Source organism: Hippichthys cyanospilos, chromosome 3 (genome assembly GCF_059441005.1).
Source record: "Hippichthys cyanospilos isolate Australia breed blue-spotted pipefish chromosome 3, RoL_Hcya_1.0, whole genome shotgun sequence".
Taxonomy (NCBI): Eukaryota; Metazoa; Chordata; class Actinopteri; order Syngnathiformes; family Syngnathidae; genus Hippichthys; species Hippichthys cyanospilos.
In genome coordinates, this window is record NC_142371.1 from 18,665,459 (window position 1) to 18,681,736 (window position 16,278).

A 16,278-nucleotide genomic window follows, 5' to 3' on the forward strand; every position below is an offset into this window, starting at 1 on the left:
TAAAATCGTCTGCCCTACAACTATTGAAGACGGTTTCATTAACATTTGTCTAAATGTGTCTAAATGTCATCCGTCGCATACACTAAAAGTAAAACTAAGTATTGCCGAGGTTGAATTTACGTCTTTACTCAGGGAATTTAAAAACTTCTATCTTGCGTTCCCTGGCCAGAATTCTCTTTATCAGCAAGAAACCTGAAACCAGGACAAAGACACCCCCTCTTCAAGACAGAGACTTGAATATAGTCACGACGTTTTCATCTTTTTATTTGCCACACTGATTCACACACACTATGATTTCATTTAAAGCAGCGTAGTATTCACAGTAGGAAAGTCAACAGGGAAGACGACCAAAGCACACTAAAGGACGAAAATCAACAACAAGTTGACAGAGCTCAATTGCAGGGAGACGTTCGCGCCATTCAGGAATTTCAGCCGCATGATAACAGAGCCTGGGATCAACATAGCATAGCGCAATGGAGCATTTCCGAATCGCTGACGTCACCGGGTGCTCAAAGTGCGCTGGGATTGCGGAAGTTGTGTCCGGCGAAGCGAGCCTGCTCGCCCAATTCTTCCTCAATCCTGAAGTTCCGAGAGAAAGAGAAAGCACACGTTAAAAAAAAAAAATCAAAAGAACAAAGTGGTAAGTAAAAGACATACACGCACCTCATGAGCTGATTGTATTTGGCCAAACGTTCCGAGCGGCATGGGGCTCCAGTCTTAATCTAAAAAAACACCCCCCCAAAAATCAATTCTTTAATAACAATTCAATAGTCTAAGTGTTGAAAGTTGAAGTCGTTATTCACACTACAAATTCAACTGGTCTTTCTGAATACTTTGTGATCCACTTCGGTCATTTTCAATATCTCAAAGGGGGCGCTTGGAATTTGAATTTGTGTGTTGGTTATGATCCTGGAAAAAAAGTTAGCAACAATTGCATGGACTGATAGTGTAAGGACTCACGTCCACATACCCCACTATCTCAATCTAATTGTTATATCAGTCCCCGAACCCTTCAGGCAGCAATGGCTTTGGAACTAGGGCCTACCCAAAGTCTATAAGACCAGTAGGAGATCTGCGATGATCTCTGTCCATTCTCCTCGTGAGTAAAAAGAGCCCAAATCTCTTGTCTTCCTTCCTTGTGTTTTGTTAAATGTTCTAAGTTGACTGAACCTGACCGTTCTCCATTTTATCTGTAATTTCACAGTGTACTTGATCACGACTGTTTCTCACCTGTCCGGTGCAGAGGCCCACCACCAGGTCAGCTATGAAGGTGTCCTCTGTCTCACCCGAACGGTGGCTCACCATCACGCCCCAGCCGTTCTCCTGAGCTAGCTTACAGCTGAAGGAGAACACGATGAGCTTGCAGAAAAGCCGTCGGCGGCCACGTGCGCACAGAAAGGACTCACGCCTTGATGGCTTCCGTGATGGAGCCGATCTGGTTGACTTTAAGCAGAAGACAGTTGCAGGCCTTCTCGTCCACGGCGCGCTGGATCCGACGCGGGTTGGTGACGGTCAGATCATCCCCAACCACCTACACAATATAGCACATTATATTGTCCATACATCTATCTACAGTGGATTTAAAAAGTCTATATCCTTCTGAGATCCAGTCGATTAATTTGCGTCCGCTATAGTGGACATTAGTTTAGTCCCCCCCCCCCCCCCCCCAAAAAAAAACAGTTTATGCCACAATAAGAAGTTTTGGAAGTATTTATCCTAGTCTATTTTTCACACCACAAAAAAACTTTCATTTGAACATGGATATGTGACAAGATCTTTTTTTTCTACCTGAATGCCCACTGAAGCTGTGAACTGAGTCCAAGCTGGCCAGTCGTCCTGGTCGAAGGGGTCTTCAATGGAAACCACTGTTGGGGAAGGAAAGCAGCGCTTTGAAGGAGCCTAAGTGGTTTACAAGTAATTTACGCCGGCGTGAAATCGTGTTCCACGCTGTTGCACACGCTATTACCAGGGCAAAGAAGCACATCCCCGCCTGCCAAATGAGCGCTGCAGCATGTAATTAAAAGCTCTTTAACAGGTCTAATTGGGGGGTTGAAGCGGCAACAGGCTCACTTGTTCTTTTTTTTTTTTTGTCCCCGAGGTGACGAGGATGCAGATAAGGCAGATAATGAGCGAGGAGATACACGCACGCCCGGACCTGGGTAGTTGTTGATGAAGCCTTGGTAGATGGCGGCCAGTTCCTCGCCGCTGATGTTGCGGGCGGCGTTGGGCGGGGACTTGAAGTCCAGGTCGTACTTGCCCTCCATGAAGAACTCGGAGGCGGCCACGTCCATCCCGATCACCACTTTGTCTGTGAAGCCCGCCGTCTCGATGGCCGTCTTGATCAGCTCCAGAGCTGCACGTAAGTCAGGTGGGTTCTCAAATGTGAAACTACTTCCGGGGGTATGAGGAGTTTGAAAATTTTGCAGGTGTATTGCTGTTTGATCGAGGAGCAATACATTTTTTTCTTTTCAAAATATAAGGAAATTGACTGGAACATTGTGACTCCTTTGCAAAATTTTGTGCCCCTTTATTGTAAGTGTCATATTGCATAATGTCATTATTATAATATGATGTATCACATACATATAACGATATAAATGCAATATATCTTATATTTATACATAAAATATAATCTATGCATTATAATATAATGTAAACATTATTATTATATACTATAATGGGCTGTTTATGGGACATTTGTCTGCAAAGAAATATTTCACAGGGGTAGCTAATTGAAAAAAGGTTAAAAAAAAATAGTACCAACATTGGAATATAAATATATATATATATATATATATATATATATATATATATATATATATATATATATATATATATATATATATATATATATATATATATATATATATATATATCGTTTTGCATCTCACCTTCACTGTTCTCCTGAATGTTGGGCGCGAACCCCCCCTCGTCACCCACATTGGTAGCATCCTGCCCGTATTTCTCCTTGATCACACCCCTCAGGGTCTGGTATAGCTCCGCCCCCACGCGCAGGGCCTCTCGGAATGACTCCGCCCCTACAGGAAGTACCATAAACTCCTGCATAGCCAGCCTATTCCCGGCATGAGAGCCCCCGTTGATCACATTAAAAGCCTGGAAGTGAAATTCGGGTCAAGCGATTTCTACTTGAGTTCAGAGATAATACCAGGAGTAATTTTAGACTCACGGGAACCGGGAGAACCAGGTCTCGGTTTCCCGCCAGATCGGCGATGTGGCGGTACAAGGGAACGTCCTTCTCAGCCGCTCCCGCTTTGCACACGGCCAGTGACACACCGAGAATCGCGTTGGCTCCAAACTTAGCTGCACAGAAGCGATGGCTGCGTTGGCTATTCGATCGAAATTGGGACGATTGAGAATAAAATTCCTACATTTGTTTTCGGTTCCGTCCATTTCGATCATCAGGTTGTCCAGTTTCTCCTGCTCCAGCACACTGATCCCCTGAAACACAAACACACACACACAGAAGAGATGTCACCATCTATGTGAAGACAAACAAAGATGTCTCCAACTACTTTGGTCCTACTCACTGACTGGATGAGGGCAGGTCCAAGGGTGTCATTGATGTGACCAACTGCTTTGGTTACGCCTAAGACATAACCGCACAAAATCATATTCAATTCTCAGTATGATGCACTGAGCGCGACAGTGAATATAAAAGTCTACACACCCCTGTTCAAATGCCAGGTTTTTGTATGTGAATTTTTTTTTAACCTAAAATAAAGCTTTTCCAACCCGCTTTTCTGGACATTCAGTGCCATGGATGAGAATTCTCATCTTTTAAAATAGTAATAACAATAATAAAGAATAAAATTCTGGTCAAAAAGTTTTTTTATGGAGAGGAGCTGACACTTGACTAATGCTTACCCAATGTAAGCCAAATGAGCACTGTAGTACTAACTGTGACCATTGGATGGCAGTGTTTCCACACTTACAACACAGCTGTTACCTACTTGCAAGTGTGACTGAAGAATGGAAGTCGATCTTTCAACGGCAGCGCCCATATTTACATGGACTTAGCTCACAATATTGTGTTGGCCTTGAAAGGTGAGTGAAACTGCTAAATATACGGAGACTCTAGAGGGTTTTTTTTTCTCCAATAACACTTGGCACTGGAAGAGTTAATACAATCAGTTAATATAATCAGTTACATTCCACAATCAGCGACATTCTACTCATGTAAAATGGGAACCGGAACACCGCTCTTCTACTGGCTGTCGCAGACTTGTGTGTGTGCGTGTGTGTGTTTCATCCGCAGCCTGAAGGTGTTGTGCTACCTCCGACTGGTATTTGTTACCATGAGAAAAAATGGCATCGGAACAAGGGTGTGTAGACTTTGTATATCCACTGTACCACAATAATAGACATATTGTTCTCAGGGGCACGAGAGGGCGGGAAACGCATGTTCCCGGGATTTCGATGGTATGCGGTGTGACCTGTCCTCGGTGACATTACTCAGCATTCGCATGCGGTTTGTGAAAAATGTGTCAGTGTAATGGCCGCAGTGTCTTCCAATCTACCTTTGCCCTTGTAGCGAGTCTTGTCTCCATCTCGCAGTTCCAGAGCTTCGTAGATGCCGGTGGAGGCGCCGCTTGGCACAGCGGCCCGGAACAGACCTGGATAGGGGACAAAACCGTGAACGATACATGCATGTAAACTTAGAAGTATTTGCTCATTTTCAGTGCACATTTGTGCACAATCGTGAAAAATTAGGAAGGAAAATATGAATGAGATTTTTGGCGTTCATTTTTCTGAGCTGGGCACTTTCATTTCCGAATGGTCAAAAATATTTGGAGGATTGTGGGCCATGTCCAAATGTATTTTTACTATAAGACACAGACCACAAATATGTGGATGATGGGCCGCATATGACCCCCGGGCCCTATTTTGGACACACCCGAGTTAAAACAATGTTGCTTCAGATTCCAATCAATTTGCTCTCAATTTGAAAGGAAAGCTGCTCTTTTCCTGTGACGCCAAAAAACATTCAATTATATTCACTGATACCTGCTGAAAATCGGTTAAAATCTACGGTACCCCCTTTGGTACCCCCATTTGAGAACCATCTGGTATTTAACCTTGTATATTCAAATGCATTTCCAATAACCTTTATTGGTATGAAGATCAACTTCCACTGTTGGATTTCCCCTGGAGTCCAGGATCTCCCTGGCAACAATGTTCACTATGGACATCCTGTTAAAAAAACACACACACACAAATAAATCGCAGTATGTGTTCTATATTTGCAGTAACGCATGCATATTATTCCTGCAGAAAAAAACACTTGGCATAAAAAGCAAATGCGGCATTCTCAAGCGTGAATCCGCGCGTCATGGCGGAATCGTCAGCGCCGCGGCAACGGGAGAAGATGGAGGAAAAAGGGATGGAGAAATTCTTACCTGCAGCCCGTTTGACGCCCGGTGAAGAAATCGAGACGATGCGCGAGAACGAGAGGAAGCGGAGAAATGGGAGATGAGGAGGAGGGTGAGTACTACGTAAACAGCGGCAAGAGGAGGGGGGAGGGTCTGATGAGTCACGAGATGTTGCACGGCGGAGGGAGGGGGCACCAGAATGGCGGATCAAAGATGGGGATGGGGGGGGCTGCCTGACATGGCTGCCGTTTGTTGCCTCTTTTTGCAAGGAAGCTCACTACATACAAAGCCAGCTCATCACGTCTGTTCAAATCCCTAAAATGAGCGTCCACTGTGACCTCATAATCACGGTGATGAAAGCAGGACAAGGAGACAGGTAGACAGGTGACGCCGCCCGGAGGGACGATAAGCTTTTAAAAATAGTCGTGGATGTCATTGGTACACAAGCACAGTAAGGGAAAGGACAAGCGATGGCTGCTTGCGGACATTTTTGGTCTCTGGGCAAAACCGCTCATGGTGTCCTACACATCCATGGACAGCAAATTTGAGTCCCCGAGAAATACAATTTGGGCTCGACCGATTAAATCAGCCAATTGCAGATTGACAACAATTATACACAGCTAAATGTGGAATATTTGAAGTCATTTGATCCCAAAGACGTATTTTTACGTATCTTTTAAGAGTATAGTGGTGTCAAACTCCAGTCCACGAGGGCCGGTATCCTGCATGTTCTCGCTGTTTCTCTCTACAACACATCTGATTCAAATGATTAGCTCATCAGCAAGCTCTGCAGGAACATAAAAAGGATCCTAATCATTTGAATGTCTAGACTGTAGACATTAAAAAATGTTAGGATAAAGTAGGGACAAAAATGCCTCCATTAATGTCAATTAGTTTGATTTATTTGATCAAGTTTTAGTTTCCACCTATTCAAAAACTGGACTTTTTTTTTAAAATTGACTGCAAACAAATTCACAATTTTTTTTACGATTCTTTAGCTTGGTCACTAACATTGGAAAATACACACACACACACAAATATATATATATATATATATATATATATATATATATATATATATATGGATGGATGTATACGTGTGTCTCCACAAATAAAAGACAAACTGTACAGCAGATGCAATTTTTATATATATAATATGCATAATTCCAGGTTTAAAATCTACTGTACCCACTTCCTGCCGCAACTCAACTCTGCTAACTTTGCTAACTGTGTAAAGGACAAAACTGGCAAAGTATGCAGGACAATTAACAAACAAAAGAGACACAGGCTGTAGTTATCTATCAATGTTTAATTGACTTTCATCTAACTAGCTAGTTTAATGAGTCAACAGTATACAATTCATGTCACAGACACATTTGTGTGTCTCCACAAACATAAGACGAACTGTACAGCAGATGCACTTGAAACTCGGAGCACTTTTAGTGGGCAAAAACACACACATCAAATCTTGAGGAGGAAGCGAGTCATTTGTACAAGCGTGTGTGCAGAGGATTCATTCTAAGACTATCAACTGCGTGTGGATGGGGTGGGGCCTTCTTGTTTTTTGTTTTTTTTTTTCTTTTTTGGGGGAGATGTTATGTGTTTTATGTATAGACGGTCCGGTCGACTTAAACATCAACAAGGAAGTTGGGACGATCCTCAACGCGGGTCACGGCATCCTCTCCCCCCACGGTCGGCATGTTCACAGCTGGGCCTTCTGTGGGCAGAAAGAGGAACGTCAGCAATAGTTGCGTCATCATATCGGTGAGTGCGCAAGCGTTCGATACCTGTAACACATTTGGGACAAACTCATGCTTTTTCAAGGTTTTTGTCAATAATAAAAAAAATACTAATCATTTGAGTATTTGGGGATGTTTTGGGGACGTGAGAGTAACCCATGTAGAAGTTTGTTCGGGATAATACGTACCTGACACCTTTCACCAATCGTAACGCGGGCGGGACTGAGGCGGGTGGTGTCGGGGGGAGTCGTGCCGGTGTCCCGGCGGGGTCGTGGAACCGGGTGGCGCGGTGATGGCCAGCTGCTGGCCCCCCGCCCGTCGGTCTCGGCCGTAATCCAGCCCCCGGGCGCTGGGGGGAGCGTATCGCCCCGCCTGAGTCCTCCACTCGGCGTCGAAGGCCTCGGCCTCGGCTGATGGGAGAAGGAGGGCCGGTTGTTAAAAGCATCAGCTCAGGGGTTCCATCTTCTCTGATCAAGCTTGGAAGTCAATTTATTTGTCTCTCAACTACATTTTACACATCACAGCAAAGTGAGCATCCTCGCACTCACTCTCATCCAGGTTGATGAAGTCCTGCCGTTCCTCGCGGTCTCCGGTCCGGTGGTTCCGCGATCGCTCCATGATGTGCGCGCGCTCGCCGATGTGGTGGCCGATGGCCATGCGCTCCACGCCGCTTTCGCTGTCTCGCATGGACTGGCGGGTCTCGCGGATCTGCAACCGATCGCGTCGCGTTTAGGAAAGCGGTCGGTATGCAAACTCGAAGTCCAAATGCGCCACCCCTGCACGTGTAACGTGGCCCCGGGAAGCTGCTATGTGGTTTTCGTTGTTATGACTGGCCCCTCGGGCTAACTGCTTATATGTATTGGGACGCATTTTTAAAATGGCGATCTCGTGAGCATTTAACTGCAAATTCTCACCCCTCCGGGTCCATGTCTTGTTTGATGGGTTTGTTGGTACACCGTAGGAGCCCCGGAGTCCATGGAAGAGTAGGAGATCACTGTTGAAGATGAGAAAGTCTGGCAGTTGGGCGATCCAGAAATCCTCTCCTGGAGGAGAACAACGCAAACTATTATCGACCGGGGACCTCTGTTTACAAAGGTACGCATGTATGATTTTTATGCCAATGTTGGTACTTGGATAGCTTTTCGATATAACACCGAAAAGGGTCACACAATTTCCTGTCGACCAACCATGACAAAAAGCACTCAAACCAAGAGAAAGTGAAAAATGGGATTCATTCAAGTTAGGCTATTTTAGGACACTTGACAATAGGAAGATAATAAAACACGCAGTCAAAAGGAGCCCGAAAAGAAACCCAGAGCAGGCACTAATTTTCTTTCGGCTCAATGATGAACTCATTCACCTGACAGATATAGGCGTCAAAGATCTATTTTTACTGGCCTTGCCGTGATTCACTTAACACAGTCGCTGCCATTGACAAATATAGACATCAAAGATCCATTTTTAATCAGATTTGAAAACCACCAATGTGTATCCATCTACCTTTAAAGTTAGGGTGTTGATCAAGAATACTATGCAGACATAAATATAGTGCCAGGCGTTCCACTGTTGGTGGGTGTGACCCTTGCAACATTTCTGTAAACAACTGGGTGCAGACTACTTGGTGTCCTTTTTGTAAAGCTTGCGTCACAGCATCCACGAGGGACATTCCATTGTCACACACCTGCGCGACACACCTGATGTCAGAGGCACGATAATTATGTTACCAACACCCAAATAAAGCTGCTGAGATGATCTATAATGGCGTTTGTTGTTTGAATTTTGTTTTGTTTGTACTGTTTTATTTTTGTAGTAGATTGAGGATTTGGCAAGGAATACAGAAACCGTGGCCTTTTGTGTCCTTCTCAAATCAGTTATATGGATGATTTGGATGTAAGATTGCACGATCTGATATTGATGCGATATTCAAAAATTAGCGCTCGTATACAGAGGGGCCATTAATTTATTCCATGTTTATTTTATTCCCGTGCTTGAGGTTTAATTTATGGAACTCAAATGGTATTATTCTTTGATGTTTCACTTGATCAAGTCACTTCTCATGTTTTGTAATCAAATAAATAAATAAATAAATAGCATGCATCATTCTGTCAATCGCATCAAATTGCAATTGGACAGTATTGTAGGCCAGTGTTTCTCAACCCTTTTTTAATGATATACCACCTGTAATTTTTTTTTAAAAATCAGCCTAGTATTCCCTAACCAGTGAAGAGCATTTTTAAATGGGGTGTGGGGCCTTAAAACAGCACTACACCATTTGTCTCAGATTTAACCATTTGTCTGAAAATAGCATCAGGAATAACAATGGAATCACCAAACAAATTGAAGGCAAACAATGTTTTCCAAAGAATACATAACATTTATCAAAAGTTGGCACATGTTCCAATTCATTTGTTCTTAATTTGCAAAGAAAAATGTTGTGTTTCTGTCACAGCATTAGAAAACATTGAAAAAGAACATCAATATCGGAATCATACCAAAAGTGAGAGGATTACATCGGAGGTGATCTGACGAAAAACTCACCATGTTTTCCATCATTTCTCCCATCATCCCAAACATGTCCATGAAGCCTCCACCCTACAAACAGCAAAAATAATGTGAGCTAACAAATGGCTTAAAAACATCTCAAGGATTGATTATGGAAACAATTTCAATGTAAAATTTCAAAATCTATTTTGACCAATTCGCTAGAACGAAGAATGAGACCAAGATAGTTGAGACACTCACCATTCCCATCATGCCAAACGGGGTCAGCGCACCAGCCTGGAAAATGATAAATGGTAAATGTAAAGTGGGAAAAACTCAAATCAAAACATTCTTTAATTAATTTATTAACACTGTTAATATTGCTCTTTACCTGTCGCCGTGGCGCCCGAGGCGCTTGAATCTGTGGCGCGAGTGCAAAAGGGTCCATGCCGAACGGTCCGAACATGCTCCTCATCTGCTGCCTGTGTGCAGCGAAAGGATCGCTACAAGGCAAAAACGCAAACACGGAGGCTTCACCAACCTTTCATCTTAGTTTCATCAAGTGATTGGGTGAAATACAACAAAAAAGTAGTTATGCTTTAGGTAAACAAAGTCAGAACATTCTGGTGGATGACTAATGGGAAAGTAGGTTTTGTTTTACTTGTAGAAGCAACCTATTTATTTTTATGTTGTTATTACTTTCAAGAAAATCATACAGGCTTTATCCTGGGGATGGGAAAGTACCGATACTTGGTAATGGGACGATACCTGGTCTTATTTCACAGTATCAATAAACACGATGGCATCCGATCATATGATCGATCAAAGTAGAAATGAGAATAGAAAATAGTTGATTAATTTCATGCAATTTTAAAGAAACATGCTATATAGGAATGTTTTAAAAATGTCTTTTCCACTACTTGGCACCAATAATTACACACAAACTCATTACTCTTAATATCAAACATATTTAGCACACTTTCAATACTTCTGTTAAACAATACAACTATAAGTGTGACACGTGAGTAAATAGATTTTTATTATTCAGATTTTTTATTGCCATGTCACCACATAATTTCCAAAAGAGCATTGCTAGGAAATACAGCACATGAAAATTAATCTGTTATTTAGAATCAGGGTGGAAAACCGCTCATCTGCCTGGCAATTTTAACCAAAATAATCAAAAATAAAATGATCGACATCAGTAGGTGGCTCTTATATTTAATGTGCATTTTCTAACATTAAACTTCACATCGTATGGATGAACTGTTTTCGAATCTGATTAATAACTACGTTTATTTGCCAGGCATGTTTCTTGTCTCATCTACTTCTGTGCTCAATTCTCACTTCAGCATCACATTGCTGGCCCTGATTTATATTTCATATTTTATAAGCATGACGTGAGATGCTGTCATGCAGAAACACACCTCTAATTCAATGCCTTTGCATCACCATCAATCACGCACGTTCTCTGGGAGATACTTGCAATACGCTTTAGATTTTCTCTCGCAATATATTTCAAGTTATCGTGATTGAAAAGCGATGTCGCCGAGCTCTTAGTAAAACGGGTCTGGTGCAACACGCTAGGCCAGGGAACGAGTAACCTGCCTCCAAGCACAACGAGAAAAGCACGCGATGTGCTCCAAAGCGAAGTTCTAAATGCATTCGGTGCCTTTGAGCTGCAAATTTGGTGTGTTTACTCACAGCATGTAGGGGTCGTCATCGACGTCATTCAGGAATCGAAACATGTTCGACGGCTGGTGATGCAACTCAGCTGGCTGCTGTTAGCCAGCTAGCTAGCTAGCTAGGTAAATAGACGTTGTTTTCCCCACGAACGACAGCGCGATGTTCTCGAGCCCCCCTCCCAGATCAAAATGGGGGTAACTCTGTTGTCCGGAATACTTTAGGTGAAGCAAAGCGGAAAACTAATGCGCCGTAAAGCCGGGATGGCAGATTCCAGAAGCCCGAACAAAACATGAGAAACGGAAGTCAAATTTGACAAAGAGAAGGCAAATTAGCTTACAGAGCGCTTATGTATACCATGGTTATTTCCGGTTGTAGATTTATCAAAACATAGGTATAAAAGAAAATCGCGACACTATGCATCTATTTATAGAGCATTTTATCAAACTTCCTGCTCGCATAACATTCTTGTGATAATACAAGTGATAATAAAAACCCGTAGTTCTCAAATAAAATGACAAATAGGATGACGTTTGCATTTTATTTTTGTAGCTTGGTGTGTGACCGCTTCCTCTGCGTGGGGCTGTTTCATCCACAGACCAAGTTGCGGTACGTCTATAGTGCGCTTGCGCACAAAGTCTTTCGACCCTCAAACCCGGATGTAACCAACGCCTAACCTGTCGAAAGGAAAAAACGGTGAGTAGAGTTGAAAAAGACGCTTCGTACGGTAAAATTCTTGTTCTTTCCACGGCTGGACACACGCACTAGAGAATTTTGAGCATTCGTGACTCACCCAGAAGGGAAAAGTGAGTAAATTGGGCTGGTTGCTGTGTTGCCACCGAGCTATGTGTGTGTGCGTGTGTAAATGCTATGCCTAGCATCAATCTCTTTTATGCACTTGTCACATTTGCCACATTTTGCATTTTTATGAACGTTTGTCTTTGTTAAATAGCGTGCGACGATCCTTTGGGACGACAAAGGGGACTTTTAGCACACTTTTATGTTTTATAATCTCGTTTGTGTATTTGTGGCGTTTTATTGATACTCCTTTGAAGTTTAGGGCGTTTACATAGAAACGGGCTTTATGATATAATTGTAGGATTGTCATGTCTGGATGATTATTACGTTTCATTTTGTTAAACATTCTTTTGTAGCCCGTGCGGAAGTGATCCGCTGTCGTCGATGTGTGTGTGTGTGTGTGTGTGTGTGTGTGGTTTTTTTTTTTTTGCTTGTACATGTATTAACAAGTATGGCACGACGAACCTCCCTCACTCCCAAACAAATCCTCTTAGGGCAGAAAAAAAACAATTCCCTTTCAAAATATGAACTTTACTAGCGATTAGCAGGTGAATTGATGAATATCGTCCCTTTAAACGCGTAATGCTCATTTTGACACAGTTAAAAGTTTATCCTTATGTGCATTTGCACACTTAAATGATTTTGAATATTTAAAGATTGGGCTGGTGAACCAACGTATGGATTTATAAGCAATTGCATGCATGTATTTAAAAGCACCATGCAACAGGACAATAACTCTTACCCAATCTTCCTTCCTGTTTTGCCCGCATGTTAAGTTTCCGTATAGGTTTTCATTCAAGAGTATATGGTGGTGGTATGAGCAGACAGTCAGCACCATTTTGTTTTTTTGTTTTTTATAGTGCACACTATAAAAAAGATTAAAGGGATCTTACACTTATTTAACCCTGTACTGGGCACTGTAAACGTCTAAACAGGCAAAAATGACCTTTATTAGGCATGGGGGTTTTCAAACAGGCAAGAGTTTTAGAGAAATTTAGAGGTATGTTAGAATTTAGGCAATGGCTGTTAGGGGCGCTTTCGGCAGTTTTGCCTGTTTAGACTACTGTCCGTAAACAGCTGCTGTGCCAGTAAAGTCTCAATTATTTTCAGTAGTAAACAATTTTTTTGTCTACAGTTTGATGACAATTATTTTTAATTTACAGCTAATGGACAATTTAGCCACTTACTATGGACTAGAAATGACATGTGCCGAAGGCTCAGGACCAATCACTGCTCAGCTTGTGAACATCACATGACTCACAGATGAGCCATGATTAGTTGTTACATGAGCCTTCGGCGCGTCATTTTCAGCCGAAAGCAAGTGCGAAATGTGTCTGTTGGCAGTAAAATAACAAAAAAATGATCATCAATTTAATTATAGCCTCAATAATGCCTTACTGCTAAAATGGCGAAGTAAGTGAACTGATCTTTAAAACCTGTTTGTCATGATGGTCATTGTGGCATTAAAAAAAGTGTCATGCTGATAAGGTGGCTGGCGTAAACTGAAATTCTATCTGGGAACTTGCCAGATATACATTCGATAACTTGACGTAACTTGTACAGGTTCATTAGAAACATGTTTGTCCTTTGATTTTTCTTTTTTCTTTTTTCTTTTGTGTTTGCCTTATTAGATGCAGACTATAAAATGTGTAGTTGTCGGGGATGGTGCGGTAGGAAAGACTTGCTTACTCATCTCCTACACGACCAACAAGTTCCCCTCAGAATATGTGCCTACGGTAAGGTTATCATCTATTTTCTCCAATTCAATTTTCTGTTTAATTTGGTTGAAAGTAAATGAACAATACTGTTGGAATGGGGCATCTTGTTTTTTCAAGGTTTTTGACAACTATGCAGTGACAGTGATGATCGGGGGCGAGCCCTACACACTAGGCCTTTTTGACACTGCAGGTAAGGAATTTAAACTGAAATTGTCATTTGTGTCACTCGCGTATATTACAAAAACCTCATTGTCGTTTTTTTTTTCCTGCACATTCAGGTCAGGAGGACTACGACAGGCTGCGTCCTCTCAGCTACCCACAGACAGACGTGTTCCTTGTGTGCTTCTCCGTCGTCTCCCCATCTTCTTTTGAAAACGTCAAGGAGAAGGTCAGTTTTGCCTTTTGCTCATTCATTAACCCATTGACAAGCGTAGCTGTCAATCATGTTTTCAAAAGTGAACAATCAGCCTGGAGCTTCTTCAGTTTTAAAAATGTCACTTGTTTCCTCCTCCTCTTTAGTGGGTTCCTGAGATTTCCCACCACTGCCCACGTACGCCCTTCCTGCTGGTGGGCACTCAGGTGGACCTGCGGGAGGACAGCAACACCATCGAGAAGCTGGCCAAGAACAAACAGCGCCCCCTGTACCCCGAGACTGCTGAAAAGTTAGCCCGGGAACTTCGGGCTGTCAAATACGTGGAGTGCTCTGCTCTCACACAGGTAACTAGGATTTGTTGTACTGTGATAGCTATGCCGCGAATGCAGTCGATCTCGAAGAACTTTGTCCTAAACACCATATTGCATCGCCTGTGTAAAATGGGACGTGATTGCAATTCGCTTGAACAAAAATTAGGATCGATATTCTTCGATATTTTTTCACTCCAATTCAAAGTAAAATTTACAAATATAGTTTTGGAGCAAATTACAATAGCTCACGCTAGTGTAATTTGGAACACTACCACCTGACTCATGCAGTTCCTAGTGAATGATAGTACCTTGGGGGGTATTGTTCAAGTGTTTGCACAAAATAAAAGCATTTGAATCTGGGTTCTTTTTTTAAAAGGGGAATTCAACCCCAAACTCAGTAATACATTCTATGTAGTCACTCGTATGTGTGGAATTATGTAGCAAAATCTACTTTTTTTATGCTTCCTGTTGACTGAAAATGAAAACAGTTGTGCAGGGCTCTGGTAACAACCAATCACGACTAAGCTTGTGGACGTTACATGACCAAACTCAGAAACCAGCTGAAGCAGCAAGAAATTCACTTTTTCTTTCCCAATATTTTTTTTCCACACTATATAATGTATAAAAAGACTCAAACAAAGCCTTTTTAAAATTATCATTAACTCCTGAAAGTAATTTTACTCCTTAGGGAGGATTATATTTATTTTAAAACTGGTCCACGGCTGAAACAAATTGCGTGGTTGCATTTGGGTTTTGAGACAGCAACTGTATGTGACGCCTCCTTCCTCTTGTTTCTGTCGAGCAGCGAGGCCTTAAGAACGTGTTTGATGAGGCCATCCTGGCCGCCTTGGAGCCCCCCGAGAACAAATCCAAGAAGAAGTGCGTCCTTCTATAGACCAGCGGCAGTCAGAGACCAAACGGTATATTCAAAAATAAAAAAAAATGGGGGGGGGGGGGGGGGTGTTCAAAACTTCAACAAGTTCAGTGGCCAATTGGGACAGCGGGGAAGGTACAAAGAGACTTCTAAAGGGGATTCTGCGGTGCGTGTGCCTTCAAAAAATAAGAGTCGAAAGAAGCAAAAGGAGCGAAAGGTCAGTGTGCAGTATAGCCAATGCGGGTAGTATCAACCATCTCCTCATCGCTGAAAGCTTTTAGAACGAGCGGTAGTGTTCTCCACAAACGGGGCAGGAACCCTCCACCTCCCTTTCAAGAGATTTGCATTCTATCGTTTTCTTTTAACTTTACGTGGCCTGCGGGGTTGCGGCTTTTCTCCCGGTTTGATGGAGTAAAGACGGACAAAACAAGTTAGTTTGTAGTCAACTTTGGTTCTAATGTAAAGGGGCAACTTAATATCTTTTCTGAGTCATATGAATGATGGGAGCACAAGAGATTCAATACACTCCACTTCCTACCAAACTCTCAGTGATTAGGGGGTGGCCATTTTCCCTTTTTTTTTTCCCCTTCTGCGGGTGACTTAAACAATTTATTTTATTCTTTCTCTGTGTATATTGCATTGATTTTATGTGACTTTATTTTGGGACCTTTTTAGCAAGTGAATTTTTTTTCCCCCGTTTTGAGAGATTTTATTTTTTGTGTGACGTCACTTGAGTACCAACAGGGTGATTGTTAATGCAAAACCAGAGAAGTTTAAGCTGTAATATTTTGCATAGATCTTAATCTTGGAACGATTAAGAGGATAACATTTGTTAGTAAATTGGTGGGAGTTTGTAATCGCATAATATTTGTAATAAAATGGTTGAACTGACGTGAACGCAAGCACCTTTT

The 16,278-nt window shown here is 42.2% G+C and overlaps 3 protein-coding genes and 1 long non-coding RNA gene across 4 annotated transcripts; 2 read left to right on the top strand and 2 right to left on the bottom strand.

The window, feature by feature from the left end:
• Positions 1-238: 238 nt before the first annotated feature.
• LOC148426080 (gamma-enolase) lies at positions 239-5,581 on the bottom strand. Its single transcript, XM_088410068.1, has 13 exons — positions 5,418-5,581; positions 5,126-5,211; positions 4,539-4,634; positions 3,549-3,607; positions 3,390-3,459; positions 3,188-3,321; positions 2,892-3,114; positions 2,156-2,353; positions 1,789-1,865; positions 1,407-1,531; positions 1,231-1,339; positions 664-722; positions 239-579 (listed from the first exon to the last, which is right to left on the bottom strand). The coding sequence occupies exons 2-13, from the start codon at positions 5,208-5,210 to the stop codon at positions 510-512; spliced, it is 1,305 nt and encodes a 434-aa protein (XP_088266194.1). The 5' UTR covers position 5,211; positions 5,418-5,581; the 3' UTR covers positions 239-509.
• LOC148426081 (uncharacterized) lies at positions 1,771-2,368 on the top strand. The gene is made up of 2 exons (XR_015865040.1): positions 1,771-2,013; positions 2,099-2,368. It is a non-coding gene; the product is annotated as an uncharacterized LOC148426081 (long non-coding RNA).
• Positions 5,582-6,679: 1,098 nt separating the features above from the next.
• mlf2 (myeloid leukemia factor 2) lies at positions 6,680-11,653 on the bottom strand. Its single transcript, XM_088410070.1, has 8 exons — positions 11,315-11,653; positions 10,002-10,113; positions 9,872-9,907; positions 9,668-9,721; positions 8,044-8,172; positions 7,678-7,837; positions 7,318-7,539; positions 6,680-7,107 (listed from the first exon to the last, which is right to left on the bottom strand). Exons 1-7 carry the CDS (start codon positions 11,356-11,358, stop codon positions 7,328-7,330), a joined length of 747 nt encoding a protein of 248 aa, XP_088266196.1. The 5' UTR covers positions 11,359-11,653; the 3' UTR covers positions 6,680-7,107; positions 7,318-7,327.
• A 215-nt stretch (positions 11,654-11,868) lies between these two features.
• cdc42l (cell division cycle 42, like) lies at positions 11,869-16,258 on the top strand. The gene is made up of 6 exons (XM_088410071.1): positions 11,869-11,989; positions 13,723-13,827; positions 13,927-13,999; positions 14,088-14,197; positions 14,329-14,526; positions 15,299-16,258. The coding sequence occupies exons 2-6, from the start codon at positions 13,723-13,725 to the stop codon at positions 15,386-15,388; spliced, it is 576 nt and encodes a 191-aa protein (XP_088266197.1). The 5' UTR covers positions 11,869-11,989; the 3' UTR covers positions 15,389-16,258.
• The last annotated feature ends 20 nt before the right edge of the window (positions 16,259-16,278 follow it).

Bases quoted from the DNA above. Each gene is read 5' to 3' on its own strand.
- LOC148426080 (XM_088410068.1), bottom strand. From the start codon at position 5,210: ATGTCCATAGTGAACATTGTTGCCAGGGAGATCCTGGACTCCAGGGGA. The intron at 4,635-5,125 runs GTTATTGGAAAT...TCCCCTATCCAG, and splicing joins TGATCTTCATACCAATAAAG to GTCTGTTCCGGGCCGCTGTG. The intron at 1,866-2,155 runs GTCCGGGCGTGC...CTTCCCCAACAG, and splicing joins CTTCATCAACAACTACCCAG to TGGTTTCCATTGAAGACCCC.
- cdc42l (XM_088410071.1), top strand. From the start codon at position 13,723: ATGCAGACTATAAAATGTGTAGTTGTCGGGGATGGTGCGGTAGGAAAG. The intron at 14,000-14,087 runs GTAAGGAATTTA...CTGCACATTCAG, and splicing joins AGGCCTTTTTGACACTGCAG to GTCAGGAGGACTACGACAGG. The intron at 14,198-14,328 runs GTCAGTTTTGCC...CCTCCTCTTTAG, and splicing joins TTGAAAACGTCAAGGAGAAG to TGGGTTCCTGAGATTTCCCA.
- mlf2 (XM_088410070.1), bottom strand. From the start codon at position 11,358: ATGTTTCGATTCCTGAATGACGTCGATGACGACCCCTACATGCT. The intron at 10,114-11,314 runs GTGAGTAAACAC...TTTGCCTTGTAG, and splicing joins GATGACGACCCCTACATGCT to CGATCCTTTCGCTGCACACA. The intron at 9,722-9,871 runs GTGAGTGTCTCA...TGCTGTTTGTAG, and splicing joins CGTTTGGCATGATGGGAATG to GGTGGAGGCTTCATGGACAT.